Source organism: Manis pentadactyla, chromosome 9 (assembly GCF_030020395.1).
Source record: "Manis pentadactyla isolate mManPen7 chromosome 9, mManPen7.hap1, whole genome shotgun sequence".
In the NCBI taxonomy this organism is placed as follows: Eukaryota; Metazoa; Chordata; class Mammalia; order Pholidota; family Manidae; genus Manis; species Manis pentadactyla.
The window spans coordinates 45,567,838-45,588,222 of record NC_080027.1 but is presented as its reverse complement, the minus strand read 5'-3'; the positions used below and the strand labels follow the sequence as shown (position 1 = coordinate 45,588,222).

Here is a 20,385-nt window from a genome sequence, read left to right as displayed (position 1 = left end):
CAATAAATGAGTTAAGTTGGACAGTAAGATAGTAAAGAAGCAAACCTTGAACCTTTGGTAACCACGCACTTACAGCCTGCAATGGCAATAAGTACATACCTTTCAATAATCACCCTAAATGTAAATGGACTGAATGCATCAATCAAAAGACACAGAGTAATAGAGTGGATAAAAAAGCAAGACCCATCTATATGCTGCTTACAAGAGACTCACCTCAAACCCAAAGACATGCACAGACTTTAAGGGATGGAAAAAGATATTTCATGCATACAACAGAGAGAAAAAAGCAGGTGTTGCAATACTAGTATCAGACAAAATAGACTTCAAAATAAAGAAAGTAACAAGAGATAAAGAAGGACATTACATAATGATAAAGGGCTCAGGCCAACAAGAGGACATAACCATTATAAATATATATGCACCCAATACAGGAACACCAACATATGTGAAACAAATACTAACAGAATTAAAGGAGGAAATACAATGCAATGCATTCATTCTGGGCGACTTCAACACACCACTCACTCCAAAGGACAGATCCACCGGAAAGAAAATAAGTAAGGACACAGAGGCACTGAACAATACACTAGAACAGATGGACCTAATAGACATCTATAGAAATCTACATCCAAAAGCAACAGGATACACATTCTTCTCAAGTACACATGGAACATTCTCCAGAATAGACCACATACTAGGCCACAAAAAGAGCCTCAGTAAATTCCAAAAGAGTGAAATCCTACCAAACAACTTTTCAGACCACAAAGGCATAAAACTAGAAATAAACTTTACAAAGAAAGCAAAAAGGCTCACAAACACATGGAGGCTTAAAAATACACTCCTAAATAATAAATGGATCAATGACCAAATCAAAATGGAGATCCAGCAATATATGGAAACAAATGACAACAACAACACAAAGCTGCAACTATGGTGGGATATAGCAAAAGCAGTCTTAGGAGGAAAGTATATATCAATCCAGGCATATTTAAAGAAGGAAGAACAATCACAAATGAATGGTCTAATGTCACAATTCTCGAAATTGGAAAAGGAAGAACAAATGAGGCCTAAGGTCAGCAGAAGGAGGGACATAGTAAAGATCAGAGAAGAAATAAATAAAATGAGAAGAATAAAACAATAGCAAAAATCAATGAACCCAAGAGCTGGTTCTTTGAGAAAATAAACAAAGTAGATAAGTCTCTAGCCAGACTTATTACCAGGAAAAGAGAGTCAACACAAATCAACAGAATCAGAATCAGAAACGAGAACGGAAAAATCATGACGGACCCCACAGAAATACAAAGAATTATTAGAGAGTACTATGAAAACTTATATGCTAACAAGCTGGGAAACCTAGGAGACATGGATAACTTCCTAGAAAAATACAACCTTCCAATACTGACACAGAAAGAAAGAGAAAATCTAAACAGACCAAATACCAGCAATGAAATTGAAGTGGTAATAAAAAAGAACTACCAAAGAACAAAACCCCCGGGCCAGATGAATTTACCTTGGAATTTTATCAGACGTACAGAGAAGACATAATACCCATTCTCCTTAAAGTTTTCCAAAAAATAGAAGAGGAGGGAATACTCCCAAACTCATTCTATGAAGCCAACATCACCCTAATACCAAAACCAGGCAAAGACACCACCAAAAATGAAAACTACAGACCAATATCCCTGATGAACGTAGATGCAAAAATACTCAACAAAATATGAGCAAACTGAATTCAAAAATACATCAAAGGGATCATACACCATGACCAAGTGGGATTCATCCCAGGGATGCAAGGATGGTACAACATTCAAAAATCCATCAACATCATCCACCACATCAATAAAAAGAAAGACAAAAACCACATGATCATCTGCATAGATGCTGAAAAAGCATTCAATAAAATTCAACATCCATTCATGATAAAAACTCTCAACAAAATGTGTATAGAGGGCAAGTACCTCAACATAATAAAGGCCATATATGATAAACCCACAGCGAACATCATACTGAACAGCGAGAAGGTGAAAACTTTTCCTCTGCGTTCGGGAACAAGACAGGGATGCCCACTACCCCACTGTTATTCAACATAGTACTGGAGTTCCTAGCCATGGCAATTAGACAATACAAAGAAATACAAGGAATCCAGATTGGTAAAGAAGAAGTTAAACTGTCACTATTTGCAGATGACATGATATTGTACATAAAAAACCCTATAGACTCCACTCCAAAGCTACTAGAAGTAATATAGGAATTCAGCAAAGTGGCAGGATACAAAATTAACACACAGAAATCTTTGACTTTCCTATACACTAACAATAAACTAATAGAAAGAGAAATCAGGAAGACAATTCCATTCACAATAGCATCAAAAATAATAAAATACTTAGGAATAAACCTAACCAAGGAAGTGAAAGACCTATACCTGAAAACTATAAGACACTCTTAAGAGAAATTAAAGAGGTCACTAACAAATGGAAACTCATCCCATGCTCCTGGCTAGGAAAAATTAATATCATCAAAATGGCCATCCTGCCCAAAGCAATATACAGATTCGATGCAATCCCTATCAAACTACCAACAGCATTCTTCAATGAACTGGAACAAATAGTTCAAAAATTCATATGGAAACACCAAAGACCCCGAATAGCTAAAGCAATCCTGAGAAGGAAGAATAAAGCCATAGTAATCAAGATAATTTGCTACTGGCACAAGAACAGAGCCACAGACCAATGGAACAGAATAGAGACTCCAAACATTAACCCAAACATATATGGTCAACTAATATTCGATAAAGAGGCCATGGATATAAAATGGGGAAATGACAGTCTCTTCAACAGATGGTGCTGGCAAAACTGGACAGCTACATGTAAGAGAATGAAACTGGATCACTGTCTAACCCCATACACAAAAGTAAATTCGAAATGGATCAAAGACTTGAATGTAAGTCATGAAATCATAAAACTCTTAAAAAAAACATAGGGAAAAATCTCTTAGACCTAAACGTGAGTGACCTCTTGTTAAACATATCTCCCCAGTCAAGGGAAACAAATGCAAAAATGAACAAATGGGAGTATATCAAGCTGAAAAGCTTCTGTACAGCAAAGGACACCATCAATACAACAAAAAGGTATCCTACACTGTGGGAGAATATATTCGTAAATGACAGATCCGATAAAGGGTTGACATCCAAAATATATAAAGAGCTCACACACCTCAACAAACTAAAAGCAAATAATCCAATTAAAAAATGGGCAGAGGAGCTTAATAGACAGTTCTCTAAAGAAGAAATTCAGATGGCCAACAGACACATGAAAAGATGCCCCACATCACTAGTCATCAGAGAAATGCAAATTAAAACCACAATGAGATATCATCTCACACATGTAAGGATGGCTACCATCCAAAAGACAAACAACAACAAATGTTGGCGAGGTTGTGGAGAAAGGGGAACCCTCCTACACTGCTGGTGGGAATGTAAATTAGTTCAACCATTGTGGAAAGCAGTATGTAGGTTCCTGAAAAAGCTCAAAATAGAAATACTATTTGACCCAGGAATTCCACTTCTAGGAATTTACTCCAAGAATGCAGCACTCCAGTTTGAAAAAGACAGATGCATCCCTATGTTTATCGCTGCACTATTTACAATAGCCAAGATATGGAAGCAACCTAAATGCCCATCAGTAGATGAATGGATAAAGAAGAAGTGGTACATGTATACACAGTGGGATATTATTCAGCCATAAGAAGAAAACAAATCCTACCATTTGGAACAACATGGATGGAGCTAGAGGGTATTATGCTCAGTGAAATAATCCAGGCGGAGAAAGACAAGTACCAAATGATTTCACTCATATGTGGAGTATAAGAACAAAAGAAAACTGAAGGAACCAAACAGCAGCAGAAGCACAGAACCCAAGAATCGACTAATAGTTACCAAAGGGAAAGGGACTGGGGAGGCCGGGTGGGAAGGGAGGGATAAGGGCGGGGAAAAAAGAAAGGGGGCATTATGATTAGCATGTATAGTGTGTGCAGGGGCACGGGGAGGGCTATGCAACACAGAGAAGACAAGTAGTGATTTTACATCATCTTACTATGTTGATGGACAGTGACTGTGAACGGGGATGTGGGGAGGACTTGGTGAAGGGGGGATCCTAGTAAACATAGTGTCCTACATGTAATTGTAGATTAATGATACCAAAATAAAATTAAAAAAAAGAATGAATTTGGGGGTATTCCCTCCTCTTCTATTTTTTGGACAACTTTAAGGAGAATGGGTGTTATATCTTCTCTGTATGTCTGATGAAATTCTGAGGTAAATCCATCTGGCCCGGTGGTTTTTTTCTTGGGTAGTTTTTTTATTACTGCTTCAATTTCTTTGCTGGTAATTGTTTTGTTTAGATTTTGTGTTTCTTCCTTGGTCAGTCTTGGAAGGTTGTATTTTTATAGGAAGTTGTCCATTTCTTCTAGGTTTTTCAGCTTGTTAGTGTGTAGGTTTTCATAGTAGTCTCTAAGAATTCTTTGTATTTCTGTGGGGTCCGTTGTGATGTTTCCTTTCTTGTTTCTGATTCTGTTGATGCGTGTTGATTCTCTTTTTCTCTTAATAGTCTGGCTAGAGGCTTATCTATTTTGTTTATTTTATCAAAGAACCAGCTCTTGGTTTCATTGATTTTTTCTATTGTTTTATTCTTCTCAATTTTATTTATTTCTTCTCTGATCTTTACTATGTCCCTCCTTCTGCTGACCTTAGGCCTCATTTGTTCTTCTTTTTCCAATTTGGATAATTGTGACGATAGACTATTCATTTGGGTTTGTTCTTCCTTCTTTAAATATGCCTGGATTGCTATATACTTTCTTCTTAAGACTGCTTTCGCTGTGTCCCACAGAGTTTGGGGCTTTGTGTTGTTGTTGTCATTCGTTTCCATATATTGCTTGATCTGTATTTTAATTTGGTCATTGATCCATTGATTATTTAGGAGCGTGTTGTTAAGCCTCCATGTGTTTGTGGGCCTTTTTGCTTTCTTTGTACAATTTAGTTCTAGTTTTATTCCTTTGTGGTCTGAAAAGTTGGTTGGTGAAATTTCAATCTTTTGGAATTTACTGAGGCTTTTTTTTGTAGCCTAGTATGTCGTCTATTCTGGGGAATGTTCCATGTGCACTTGAGAAGAATGTGTATCCTGTTGCTTTTGGATGTAGAGTCCTATAGATGTCTATTAGGTCGATCTGTTCTAGTGTGTTTTTAAGTGCCTCTGTGCGTTTACTTATTTTCTGTCTAGTGGATCTATCCTTTGCAGTGAATGGTATGTTGAAGTCTCCTAAAATGAATGCATTGCATTCTATTTCCTCCTTTAGTTCTGTTAGTATTTGTTTCACATATGCTCGTTCTCCTGTGTTGGGTGCATAGATATTTATAATGGTTATATCCTCTTGTTGGACTGAGCCCTTTATCATTATGTAATGTCCTTCTTTATCTCTTGTTACTTTCTTTGTTTTGAAGTCTGTTTTGTCTGATACTAGTACTGTAACACCTGCTTTCTTCTCCCTGTTGTTTGCATGAAATATCTTTTTCCATCCCTTGAATTTTAGCCTGTGCATGTCTTTGGGTTTGAGGTGAGTTTCTTGTAAGCAGCATATAGATGGGTCTTGTTTTTTTATCCATTCAGTGACTCTATGTCTTCTGATTGGTGCATTCAGTCCATTTACATTTAGGGTGATTATCTATAGGTATGTACTTATTGCCATTGCAAGAGTTAGATTCGTGGTTACCAAAGGTTCAAGGTTAATTTCCTTACTATATAAGAGTCTAAGTTAACTCACTTACTAAGTTACAAACACAATCCAAACGTTCTTTTCTGTTTCTCCTCCTTTTTCTTCCTTCTCCATTCTATATATCATATTCTGTACTTTTTTCTATCCCTTGATTGACTTTGGGGATAATTAATTTAATTTTGCATTTGCTTAGTAATTAGCTGTTCTACTTTCTTTACTGTGGTTTTATTACCTCTGGTGACAGCTATTCAACCTGAGGAACACTTCCATCTATAGCAGTCCCTCCAAAATAGAGTGTTTGTGGGAGGAAAATTCTCTCAGCTTTTGCTTATCTGGACATTGTTTAATCCCTCCTTCAATTTAAAGGATAATCTTGCTGGATAAAGAAATCTTGGTTCCAGGCCCTTCTGCTTCATGGCATTAAATACATCATGCCACTCCCTTCTGGCCTGTAAGGTTTCTGCTGAGAAGTCTGATGTTAACCTGATGGGCTTTCCTTTGTATGTGATCTTATTTCTCTCTCTGGCTGCTTTTAACAGTTTGTCCTTATCCTTGATCTTTTCCATTTTCATTACTATGTGTCTTGGTGTTGTCTTCCTTGGGTCCCTTGTGTTGGGAGATCTGTGGATCTCCATGGCCTGAGAGACTATCTCCTTCCCCAGGCTGGGGAAGTTTTCAGCAACTACTTCCTCAAAGACTCTTTCTATCCCTTTCTCTCTCTCTTCTTCTTCTGGTATTCCTATAATGCAAGTATTGTTCCATTTGGATTGGTCACACAGTTCTCTCAATATTGTTTCATTCTTAGAGATACTTTTTTCTCTCTGTGCCTCAGGTTCTTTGTATTCGTCTTCTCTAGTTTCTATTTCATTTATCATCTCCTGTACTGTATCCAACCTGCTTTTAATACCCTCCATCATGCTCTCAATGATTGGATCTCTGACCTGAATTCATTCCTGAGTTCTTGGATGTCTTTCTGTAACTCCATAAGCATGTTAATGATTTACATTTTGAACTCCCTTTCCAGAAGAGTCACGATGTCCATATCATTTAAATCTTTCTCTGGAGTTGTATTGACAATTTTACTCTGGACCAGGTTTCTTTGGCATTTCATATTTGTATATGGTGCCCTCTAATGTCCAGAAGCTGTATTCTGGAGCTGCTCAGCCCCTGAAGCAATGTCGGGGTTTGCAGGGGAGCGGTATTTGTGCCTGTGGGGAGAAAAGAGCTGTTCTCTACTTCCCAGCTGCTGTGACTGTCTCCACTGCCTGAACCAGTGGGCCAAGCACACAGATATAAGCTTTTGTCCCAGAGCAGCCAGATATGGATCCCTGCTTTCCACAAGTGTTCGGAATCCCAGTCTCCCAAGGAACTCTGCCTGTCCCAGCTTTCCAACCCCTTAATCAGATGAGTATGATGAAAGCACCATGAAATGTAGGTTTGTACTCCCAGAGCAGATCTCCAGAGCTCTGTCTTCAGCAATCCCAAGCCTTCCACTCCCTCCCTGATCAGTTTCTCTTCCTCCCGCTGGTGAGCTGGGGTCGGGGAAGGGCTTGGGTCCCATTGAGCCACAGCTCTGGTATATTACCACGTTCGGTGAGGTCTGCTCTTTTCTCCAGGTGTGTGCAGTCTGGCACTGCCCTCTTCCCTTTTCCTCTCTCAGGATTAGTTGCGCCAACTATATTTTCTATTTGTATCCAGTTTTCGGAGGAAGCCTCTGTCTCTCCTCTCATGCCGCCATCTTTAATGAAGAGTAGCCTATTTTTAATTGGGTTGTTTTTTTGTTGAGTTGTAAGAATTCTTTGTCTGTTCTAGATATTAGAACCTTACCAGGTGTATGATCTACAAATGTTTTTCCAATTCTTTGGGTTTCCTTTTACTTTTAGATGCTGTTCTTTGAGGAATAAAGTTTTTAACTTTGATAAAATCCAGTTTATTTCTTTTTCCTTCAGTTGTTTGCCTTTTGGTATTATAATTAAGCAACCATTGCCTAATCCAAAGTCGTAAAGATTTACTCCTTCCTATCTTTTCTCCTGAGAGTATTACAGTTTTAACTCTTACATATAGGTGTTTGATACATCTTGAATTAATTATCATAATGTGGTGTTACTTCATTATATGTTAATTACTTATTATTTTTATGGACTTGAACTGATTTTTCCTACTTCTGAGCAGTTTTCTGATAGAGTTTCCAAGTGAAGGGCACCCTCTTCTATCTATCAGGAAGATCGGTTTATTTAAAGTATAATAACATTGCTGAGACAGCAAGGAGAGATTGTCATGTCTTGTGATTTTGTTTTATTTCTTTAGGACGTTGATTTTCCCCTCTTTTCCCCCTCTCTCTTTATTGCCACATCTCTGTGGAGGTGCCTCTTTCCTCCAGTTATCTTTTCCTTCCCCAGGAGCAATGCGTTTCTGATGTTGTCTCCTCTGGCGCCACTCACTTTCAAGCCATGTTCCTGTAGCCAGTGCAGTTTTCCATGACAGCCCTGACCTGTCTGTGGCTTTTCAGATTTAGTGTAGATTTTTTTTTCTGGAGAGTTAATCTGTGCCTCCACACCCCTCTCCTCTTTCCCACAGAGCCTTTTAAGCTTCCTTCTACCCACACTCTGGGCCTAAAGACAGGGACAACTGTGGGAGCTTCATCAGAAATGCTTTTTCTCTTCTTTAAGTAATTTGAAATCCTGCCATTCCTTTTTCTGGGAATGTTGAAGGAATGTGCTAATGTGTTTTTATTTACTCTCCTTCTGATGTTATGTTTTCTTTGGGAGGGTGTATGTTAAGATTCAGAATCATGAATCCATCATTTTCCTAGGATCAGCAATGATATACATGCACACATCTGCATGTACCTCTGTGTGTGTGTGTGTCTGTGTGTGTGTGTGTGTGTTGGTCACCACCTTCAGTGAAACCCAAAACTGACCCTTGTCCACAGAGGACAGGAAGGGATCAAAGACAGAGGAAGGCCACTCCAGATGGGTAGGTGGCAGGTTTAATAAACAAGGGGACTTATGTATGAGCTGAGTTTTGGGTAGATCTTTGTACCCACTGCCAGAATCTTACAAGTTTATATAGATACCTTACTTGGGTTCAGTCCTGTATGCACCTACATGTCTTAACACCAGCTTATTCTCTTAAAGCAATGTCCTTTACATAGCTGTTAGTGTGGGAATGGTGGGCAGAACATACCTTCCAAGGACTTAAGAGTGGGTGAGGGCTCTCTGATTGCCCAAGTCCAGCTGGAGGTTCAACTCATGGTCACATGTTCCCTATGACCTCTGTCAGCTGTATGTGTATACAAATGTTTTTATTTGTTACTCTGTGCGTTTGGGTGTTACATTTTTAACTGACTTTCATTGTCATATAGGATATATCTGGGTTTTTATTTACTTTTTATTTTGCAACATGAAGACTTAATTATTAATATTTTTAAAAACAATCATTCTGTCTTGATTTCAGGAAAGAAATTGTACTACCTACAAATAATGATGCATTTTAATTTTAATAAACATGTTTCCTTCACTTGCTAGCTGAATTTTATTGTATGCAGTTCATATATAAAAAGTGTTTAGTTAGTAATTTCAAATAACTGATTGGACAAACCTTATTTCTGATGTTAATAGGAAATATGATTTCTTCTGTGTTAATCAACTGTCTTTTAATATTTGTTCTCTGCATTTGAAAAACTAATTCAACATTTGAACTTCTTTAGTAGCCTCAAAATTTATGGAATTTGTTACATAATATATGCATTAACTTACTGGTATAGTAGATTTAATTGATATGTTTTCTATTATTGAACCATCATTTTTCTCTGTAATTACTCCATATAGGCAGTGTATGATTAAGACTTAGAACTTGGAATGCAAAATCAGAGATATATGTAATAGTCTTTTAGTATTACATGATATTCACAAAGAAATTCATCATTTTGAAGTCTTAATTTTCACTCATGTAAACTGAGATTTAATACTAGTAACTATCTCTTAGGACTATTTTCAAATCTAAATGAGGTAATGGAAAGAAACCATCTGACACTATAAAAGTATTCTTCTAATAATAGCTATGATTTTAATAACATATAACCAAACTGATTTATCCAATTTATTTATAACTGTCTGCATTTGTATGTATGGTTGACCTGTATTTTAGTTTCTCTTGAATTATTTCTTCTGTGTTTTCCAATTTTGCCATCAGGATAATGTTAACTTTATCAAGTGATTTTGAAAGCTTTGCAATTCTTTTAGTATTATGAAACAGTTCGTATAACATAAGAAATGTGGAAACTATTGTGATCTAGCATCTTACTTGGAAGAAAACCTTTAATGACTTTTTTCATCTTCTTTCATTGTTCTGATGTGTTTAATTTTTCTAAATCTTGTTTGTGTCATTTTCATAATTTCTATAGAGAAAATGATTAGTCGATCACTTTTTCTTTATATATTCATACTAAGTGTCATTTCTTCAGTTCACTGCCCCCCTCAGTTTACATTACAGTCCCCTTACCCTGTGCTCTGCATGTTCCTTGCTCACCTGCCCTTGAGTTTCAAGCAGGGTTCCATCTCCAATTAGAAGCTAACTTCATATCTTAGAATAGTCAAAGAAATCACTTGACTTTCCTTGCTTCTATACTTTAATGAGAATGACTTTATATCCATTCTGAGGCAGCCACTGTACTAGAGTCTGCCCTAAGCCTCACCCCCAACAAGCCCGGTGGTGGCTGGAGTCCCTGCATCCTCCAGCCCAGATAGAGTCCTGTTACCTCCTGGGTTTTATGGTCTCCTGACTATGGTGAGGGTATAGTGTCTCCGAATAGCCCCCAGTACTGGGGTAACCTGGAGCTAGAGATCTCACTTCATGTAAGAGGCTGTACACTAGACTTGGACTCAATAAGCTAGCCCTACATATGCCAGAAGTAATCACACCAGAAATACATGTGTTTGTTTATTCCAAATCTTTTAATGTTTTACAAGCAGCAAAGATTTTCACAACAGTTCTTTTGATAGTAATTAATTTTTCTTTATAGTATTTTATTGGCCAAATTAATATTGCTTTGTAGGCTTTTATTGGTAAGGATACTGAAAATCAAAGATGTCTAAGGGAAATTCTCAGGTAAATTTTCTAGTTAAGGCCAGAACCTGGATTTAAACCTGGAATTTATGATGTCTAGTTGATTTCTCTTGCCACTATATCCTACCTAGCCTAGTTTTCACAGAAACCCCTATATTTTTAAGGCATGAACTTCAGCTTCTGCTGTATGAGTGAAGAGAATCTCTTGTGGTTGAACATTACTCAAGGCAGTAATAATGACGGAGGCCACAGTTTTTTGCAAACCTTTTCCTCACTTTAGGAATTTTGTGGTCTCAGGTGGGTTTAAATGTGAGAATTTGGGGGATACTTTTCTCATGGCAAAGTGGAAAAATTGTTTGGAATCTTTGAGCTATGCCTTCCAATGTGGTGTACAAACCTTTAGAAATGGGGGAAATATAGTGGATTTGTGGAAGTGGGAGAGGAGTTCAACAAAAAGATTTCCGGTGTTTACTTCTGCTGTGATTTTCCTATTGTTACACTGAGCTTTCTTGGAAGATCCTCCTGGGGCTAAATGTCAATTGTTTTTTGGGTTCAGCATCCTTAGTACATGCTCTCTTATCTGTTTTGTCCTGACCCCATAGATAACAGGATTAAGAGCAGGGGGAACAACCACATACAGATTGGCGAGAAGTATGTGGATGTAGTGAGGGATGTTGTGGCCAAAGCGGTGTGTCATGAAGGAGAAGAGGGCTGGCAGGTAGAAAGCTAACATGACACATACATGGGAGCCACATGTGCTGAGTGTCTTGAGCCGGGCATCCCAGGATGGGAGGCGGAAGACTGCTTGGAGGATTTGGACATATGAAAACCCAATCACAGAAAGGTCAATGTATCCCACTGAAAAAGCAATCAAGCCATAGATAACATTGACACGAATACTGGCACAAGCCAACTTTGCCAAGCCCATATGTTCACAGTAGGTGTGGGGGATAATCCGTACACCACAAAAGGGCAATCTCAGAATGAGAAATATGAATGGAGTCACAAACACCAAAGTCCTAACTATGATGACTATGCCCAGAATGGCTATTACCTTATTTGTAAGGATCATGCTATATCTCAGGGGGTTGCAGATGGCAATGTATCGATCTATGGCCATGACTGTCAGCACCACAGACTCCAGGCCAGTGCATAGATGGATAGTGTACATCTGTGTGATGCAAGCACCAAACACAATCTCCCTGAGATTGAACCAGAGAATGCCCAGCATCTTGGGGATGGTAGCTGTAGACAGGCCAAGTTCAGTACAGGCCAACATGGCCAGGAAGAAAAACATGGGCTGGTGGAGGCTGTGTTCAGTGTGGATTACAAACAGGATAGTGATGTTCCCCAGAAGGGCTACTAGGTACACTGCAAAAAAGGGGAAGCCGATCCAGATGTGCACATCTTCCAGCCCTGGGATCCCCATCAGAAGGAAGGAAGAAGGGTGAAATTGTGTCCTGTTGAGATGCAACATGTGGGTGGGAATTGGTTATAGGCACCTTTCATGAAAGAGTTTTCTGGCTTCCAGTCAGAGACCCTCATCTCTTCCATAGTGTGTTGCTTATTTTCTGGAGAAAGAGAAAATCCTTTCTTTAATTCCATAATACAGCAGGGGTGCCCTAGAGAGGCAACATGAGGCACAGTTAAAAAGTCACTCTCAACCTCTAAGTATGTGCCTTACCCACAGAGAAAACCATGCAGAAAGTGTCCAAATCCAGCAATCTTGCCCTTCTCGTGGCTTCTTCCCTTCAGTCTCCAAGCAAGAACCTGCATATGGCATTAAATAGCCAGTATTTACTGTTAATTATACCTGTGAATAAGGATGTAATGCATGAGCCAGATGGGGCATTTGTGTAAAATATCACAGGACTCGGATTGAGGAGGGTCGTTTAGGTGGGTGGTACATTCTTGTGAAGCAAAGCTGAAAAATTCCGAATAGTTGTGGGAGGAAACCAGTAAAGGAGGAAGATTGCAGAGCTGCTGTTTAGATCTGAGTTAAAGAATGGAATAAGAAATCTAGACACATTGAGAGGCTATTATATAATTCCAGCAAAATAATTTTCTTCCAAAGAACTCTGAAGTCTTATCACTCACTAGGTTAATTATGTTCCCTTTTCTGAGATTAACTGCATGCTCCCAGATATTTTGAAGAGCCTGTTGTGATTTATGATCTTTTTCTGCCTTCTTCATGAGAATTATATTAAAGGATAGTCCCTTCATGCCACCTGGTAGTGGCAGTGACAATGTGTCTATCTTTTTATGAGTTAGAGCAACACCAGGGTCAGATACTGAGTTTAGGAATGGAATAAGAAATCTCAACAAGGGGAATGTAGGGTGTATTAGTGCTGTAGCTCGTGTTCCTGGCTAGAGCAGCAGCAATAACATGTTTACGCTGGCAGCAGGGTTGTTTACTGTAGCAGTGGAATCTGTCTGATGTGCCTTGGGGTTGAGTCTGGGTTATAACTGTCCTGTTCCATGGATGTTCTCTGTAATGTGAGGGAGCCTGTGGGGAGTTGAAGTGGTTTTCTGGGCCACAAGGGGACACCTATCATGACTGGGCCTGTTGGATGTAGGACATGCCATGTCTAAGGCAAGGCCCTTAGGTGCTGTTTCACCTTCATTCTCCTTTGAGTTCATTGAGTTAATGTGGTGGTACCAATTTTTCAAAGAGAAAAAAATCCCAGGGACATGGACTTAAAAGAGGCCCCAAGAATGGCTTTGGAAGTATAGTGATGGGACATTTGGATTGGCATATGCGCACAGTTTGTGTAATTTTTAAAAATAACAGCTTGTGGGGGGGCAGAGCCAAGATGGCGGCATGAGTAGGACAGTGGTAATCTCCTCCCAAAAACATATATATTTTTGAAAATACAACAAATACAACTAATCCTAAAAGAGAGACCAGAAGACACAGGACAACAGCCAGACTACATCCACACCTGCGAGAACCCAGCGGCTGGTGAAAGGGGTAAGATACAAGCCACGGCCCGGCGGGAACCAAGCGCCTCTCACCCCAGCTCAAAGCAGGAGGAGAGGAGTCAGAGCGGGAGGGAGAGGGATCCCAGGACTGCTAAACACCCAGCCCCAGCCATCCACACCAGAGTGCAGACACAGTGCATGCGTGGAGGGCTGGAAACTAGGAAAACAGGGCAGCAAGCCTCTGAGCAGGTCCTGAAGCTGATGCCCCTGTGACAAAGAAAAGCAAGTGCTTTTTGAAAGTCTTAAAGTGACAGGTATTCAACAGCTGGATGGAAACAACCCAGGTCACAGTCCAGCAGCTGGAAATTCCAGGGAAACCCGGGCACACTAACCCCCTGAGCAACAGCTCTGAGACCCCTCACGGAGGTAAACAGCCAAACAGCTGCCTGTCCATTACCCCTCCAGGGTCCCACCATAGCAGAGCAGTAGCCTGAGGTTGGCCACGCCCACAGCAAGGGAGCTTCCTCCATACCGGGCGGGCAAGACACAATGACCCAGTCTACATGCAATTGCCCAACACATGCCACTAGGGTTCGCAGTTGTCCCAGTAAAGAAAGGCCAGTAGCAAGCGAAAAGTTTGGCTCTCCCAGCTGACAGTCAATAACACCTATCAACATGAAAAGGCAAAAAAATTTGATCCAGACAAGACTAACCCAGACAGCTTCAGCATCTGCTACATCTTCCCCTGAGAAGGAACCTGGGGAGATAGATTTAACCAGTCTTCCTGAAAAAGAATTCAAAACAAAAGTCATAACCATGCTGATGGACTTGCAGAGAAATATGCAAGAACTAAGGAAGGAGAATACAGAAATAAAACAAGCTCTGGAAGGACTTCAAAACAGAATGGACGAGTTGCAAGAGACCATTAATGGACTACAAAACAGAGAACAGGAACGCAGAGAAGCTGATGTAGAGAGAGATAAAAGGATCTCCAGGAATGAAAGAATTCTAAGAGAGCTGAGTGACCCGTCGAAATGGAACATTATCCGCATTATAGGGGTACCAGAAGAAGAAGAGAGAGAAAAAGGGATAGAAAGTGCCTTTGAAGAAATAATTGCTGAAAACTTCCCCAAACTAGGGGAGGAAATGGCCTCTCAGACCACAGAGGTACACAGAACTCCCATGACAAGGGATCCAAGGAGGGCAACACCAAGACACATAATAATTAAAATGACAAAGATCAAAGACAAGGACAAAGTATTAAAGGCAGCCAGAGAGAAAAAAAAGGTCACCTACAAAGGAAAACCCATCAGGCTATCATCAGACTTCTCAACAGAAACCTTACAGGCCAGAAGAGAATGGCATGATATACTTAATGCAATGAAACAGAAGGACCTCGAACCAAGAATACTGTATCCAGCACGATTATCATTTAAATATGAAGGAGGGATTAAACAATTCCCAGACAAGCAAAACTTGAGGGAATTTGACGCCCACAAACCACATCTACAGGGCATCCTACAGGGACTGCTCTAGATGGGAGCACTCCTAAAAAGAGCACAGAACAAAACACCGAACATATGAAGAAGGGAGGAGGAGGAATAAGAAGGGAGAGAAATAAAGAATCATCAGATCATGTTTATAATAGCTCAACAAGCGAGTTAAGTTAGACAGTAAGATAGTAAAGAAGCTAACTCTGAACCTTTGGTAACCACAAACTTAAAGCCTGCAATGGCAATAAGTACAATACTTTCAATAATCACACTAAATGTAAATGGCCTGAATGCATCAATCAAAAGACACAGAGTAGTAGAATGGATAAAAAAGCAAGACCCATCCATATGCTGCTTACAAGAGACTCACCTCAAAGCCAAAGACATGCACAGACTTAAAGTCAAGGGATGGAAAAAGATATTTCATGCAGACAACAGAGAGAAAAAAGCAGGTGTTGCAATACTAGTATCAGACAAAACAGACTTCAAAACAAAGAAAGTAACAAAAGATAAAGAAGGACATTACATAATGATAAAGGGCTCAGGCCAACAAGAGGACATAACCATTATAAATATATATGCACCCAATACAGGAGCACCAACATATGTGAAACAAATACTAACAGAATTAAAGGAGGAAATACAATGCAATGCATTCATTCTGGGAGACTTCAACATACCACTCACTCCAAAGGACAGATCCACCAGACAGAAAATAAGTAAGGACACAGAGGCACTGAACAACACACTAGAACAGATGGACCTAATAAACATCTACAGAACTCTACATTGAAAAGCAACAGGATACACATTCTTCTCAAGTGCACATGGAACATTCTCCAGAATAGACCACATACTAGGCCACAAAAAGAGCCTCAGTAAATTCCAAAAGATTGAAATCCTACCAACCAAATTTTCAGACCACAAAGGCATAAAACTAGAAATAAACTGTACAAAGAAAGCAAAAATTCTCAAAAACACATGGAGGCTTAACAACATGCTCCTAAATAATCAATGGATCAATGACCAAATCAAAATGGAGATCCAGCAATATATGGAAACAAACGACAACAACAACACAAAGCTGCAACTATGGTGGGATACAGCAAAAGCAGTCTTTAGAGGAAAGTACATAGCAGTCCAGGCATATTTAAGGAAGGAAGGACAATCCAAAATGAATGGTATAATGTCACAATTATCAAAATTGGAAAAAAGAAGAACAAGTGGGGCTTAAGGTCTGCAGAAGGAGGGACATAATAAAGATCAGAGAAGAAATAAATAAAATTGAGAAGAATAAAACAATAGTAAAAATCAATGAACCCAAGAGCTGGTTCTTCAAGAAAATAAACAAAATAGATAAGCCTCTAGCCAGACTTATTAAGAGGATAAGAGAGTCAACACAAATCAAGAGAATCAGAAATGAGAAAGGAAAAATCATGACGGACCCCAAAGAAATACAAAGAATTATTAGAGAATACTATGAAAACCTATAATGTAACAAGCTGGGAAACCTAGGAGACATGGACAACTTCCTAGAAAAATACAACCTTCCAAGACTGACCCAGAAAGAAATAGAAAATCTAAACAGACCAATTACCAGCAACAAAATTGAAGCGGTAATCAAAAAACTACCAAAGAACAAAACCCCCGGGCCAGATGAATTTGCCTCGGAATTTTATCAGACATACAGGGAAGACATAATACCCATTCTCCTTAAAGTTTTCCAAAAAATAGAAGAGGAGGGAATACTCCCAAACTCATTCTATGAAGCCAACATCACCCTAATACCAAAACCAGGCAAAGACACCACCAAAAAAGAAAACTACAGACCAATATCCCTGATGAACGTAGATGCAAAAATACTCAACAAAATATTAGCAAACCGAATTCAAAAATACATCAAAAGGATCATACACCATGACCAAGTGGTATTCATCTCAGGGATGCAAGGATGGTACAACATTCGAAAGTCCATCAATATCATCCACCACATCAACAAAAAGAAAGACAAAAAGCACATGATCATCTCCATAGATGCTGAAAAAGCATTTGACAAAATTCAACATCCATTCATGATAAAAACTCTCAGCATAATGGGAATAGAGTGCAAGTACCTCAGCATAAAAAAGGCCATTTACGATAAACCCACAGCCAACATTATACTGAACAGCGAAAAGGTGAAAGCTTTTCCTGTGAGATCGGGAACTAGACAGGGATGCCCACTCTCCCCACTGTTATTTAACATAGTACTGGAGGTCCTAGCCACGGCAATCAGACTAAACAGAGAAATACAAGGAATCCAGATTGGTAAAGAAGAAGTTAAACTGTCACTATTTGCAGATGGCATCATATTGTACATAAAAAACCCTAAAGACTCCACCCCAAAAAAACTAGAACTGATCTCGGAATACAGCTAAGTTGCAGGATACAAAATTAACACACAGAAATCTGTAGCTTTCCTATACACTAACAATGAACCAATAGAAAGAGAAACCAGGAAAACAACTCCATTCACAATTGCATCAAAAAGAATAAAATACCTAGGAATAAACCTAACCAAAGAAGTGAAAGACCTATACTCTGAAAACTACAAGTCACTCTTAAGAGAAATTAAAGGGGACCCTAACAAATGGAAACTCATCCCATGCTCATGGCTAGGAAGAATTAATATCGTCAAAATGGCCATCCAACCCAAAGCAATATACAGATTTGATGTAATACCTATCAAATTACCAGCAACATTCTTCAATGAACTGGAACAAATAATTCAAAAATTCATATGGAAACACCAAAGACCCCGAATAGCCAAAGCAATCCTCAGAAGGAAGAATAAAGTAGGGGGGATCTCACTCCCCAACTTCAAGCTCAATTATAAAGCCATAGTAATCAAGACAATTTGGTACTGGCACAAGAACAGAGCCACAGACCAGTGGAACAGACTAGAGACTCCAGACATTAACCCAAACATATATGGTCAATTAATATTTGATAAAGGAGCCATGGACATACAATGGGGAAATGACAGTCTCTTCAACAGATGGTGCTGGCAAAACTGGACAGCTACATGTAGGAGAATGAAACTGAACCATTGTCTAACCCCATATACAAAAGTAAATTCAAAATGGATCAAATACCTGAATGTAAGTCATGAAACCATTAAACTCTTGGAAAAAAACATAGGCAAAAACCTCCTAGACATAAACATGAGTGACCTCTTCTTGAACATATCTCCCCAGGCAAGGAAAACAACAGCAAAACTGAACAAGTGGGACTATATTAAGCTGAAAAGCTTCTGTACAGCAAAAGACACCATCAATAGTACAAAAAGGAAATGTACAGTATGGGAGAATATATTTGTAAATGACAGATCCGATAAAGGCTTGACGTCCAAAATATATAAAGAACTCACACACCTCAACAAACAAAAAACAAATAATCCAATTAAAAAATGGGCAGAGGATCTGAACAGACAGTTCTCCAAAAAAGAAATAAAGATGGCCAACAGGTACATGAAAAGATGCTCCACATCGCTAATTATCAGAGAAATGCAAATTAAAACTACAATGAGGTATCACCTCACACCAGTAAGGATGGCTGCCATCCAAAAGACAAACAACAACAAATGTTGACGAGGCTGTGGAGAAAGGGAAACCCTCCTACACTGCTGGTGGGAATGTAAATTAGTTCAACCATTGTGGAAAGCAGTATGGAGGTACATCAAAATGCTCAAAACAGCCTTACCATTCGACCCAGGAATTGCACTCCTAGGAATTTACCCTAAGAACGCAGCAATCCAGTTTGAGAAAGACCAATGCACCCCTGTGTTTATCGCAGCACTATTTACAATAGCCAAGAATTGGAAGCAACCTAAATGTCCATCGATCGATGAATGGATAAAGAAGATGTGGTACATATACACAATGGAATATTACTCCGCCATAAGAAGAGGGAAAATCCTACCATTTGCAGCAACATGGATGGAGCTGTAGGTTATTATGCTTAGTGAAACAAGCCAAGAGGAGAAAGAGAAATACCAAATGATTTCACTCATCTGTGGAGTATAAGAAAAAAGGAAAAACTGAAGGAACAAAACAGCAGCAGAATCACAGAACCCAAGACTGGACTAACAGGTACCAAAGGGAAAGGGACTGGGGAGGATGGGTGGATAGGGAGGGATAAGGAGGGGGGAAGAAGAAGGGGAATATTAAGATTAGCATGCATGGGGGCTGTGGGAGAAATGGGAGGGCTGTACAACACAGAGAAGACAAGTAGTGATTCTACAACATTTTGCTATGCTGATGGACAGTGACTGTAAAGGGGTTTATAGGGTGGACCTGGTATAGGGGAGACCCTAGTAACCATAGCATTCTTCATGTAAGTGTAGATTAATGATAACAAAAAAAAAAAAAGAGAGAAAGAAAGAAAAGGGGGATTACTCCCTGATAGGATAAAACTAACTGTAAATCAATGATTAATGCATGCTTTAAATATCCTTCATTTTGATCACTTAAAGGGTGTCAGATGATCGGCTATGAAGGTACATTTTTCTGATAATATTCCTTTCTCTTAAAAAAAAAAAGCAGTTCCTGTGTGGTGACCTCCAATAAGTTCTACACAATGGTATAAAGGGCAGATCAAAGTGTGGGCAAAGGGTCTGTTTGTGTTTATACAGAGGATCAAAGCCTAATTTGGCTTCCCAGAAAATGAACTAAGATATGATATGAAGAAGAACTTCCAACATCAGCATTCTCTGGAAGAGTCATACCAGAAGATGATCATCAAAAAACCTCAACAAAGATCCAGGTGATGCTGCAGTTGTAGCTGCATTCATCCCACCGGTTCCTGGACTTGCCATTGGAATGAAGAAGAAGATATCTAAGCTGGCCTGTGCATACAGTAAAACAACAAATTTGACTGGATCTATACTGTTGGAACTCAACCAAGAATTAGGAGAAGTGCAAGTTGTAGCACTCCAAAATCTTATGACTACAGACTATTTACTGTTAAAAGAACATATGGGATGTGAACAGTCCCCAGGAATGGGTTGTTTTAATTTGTCTGATTTCTCTCAGACTGTTCAAGTTCAGTTGGACAATATCCACCATATCATAGATAAGTTTTCACAAATGCCTAGGGT

The 20,385-nt window shown here is 39.2% G+C and overlaps 1 protein-coding gene across 1 annotated transcript; it reads right to left on the bottom strand.

Moving 5' to 3' along the window:
* Positions 1–11,368: 11,368 nt before the first annotated feature.
* On the bottom strand, positions 11,369–12,310 carry LOC118933108 (olfactory receptor 52E5). The gene has a single exon (XM_036927082.2). It carries the CDS (start codon positions 12,308–12,310, stop codon positions 11,369–11,371), a length of 942 nt encoding a protein of 313 aa, XP_036782977.2.
* Between the last annotated feature and the right edge of the window lie 8,075 nt (positions 12,311–20,385).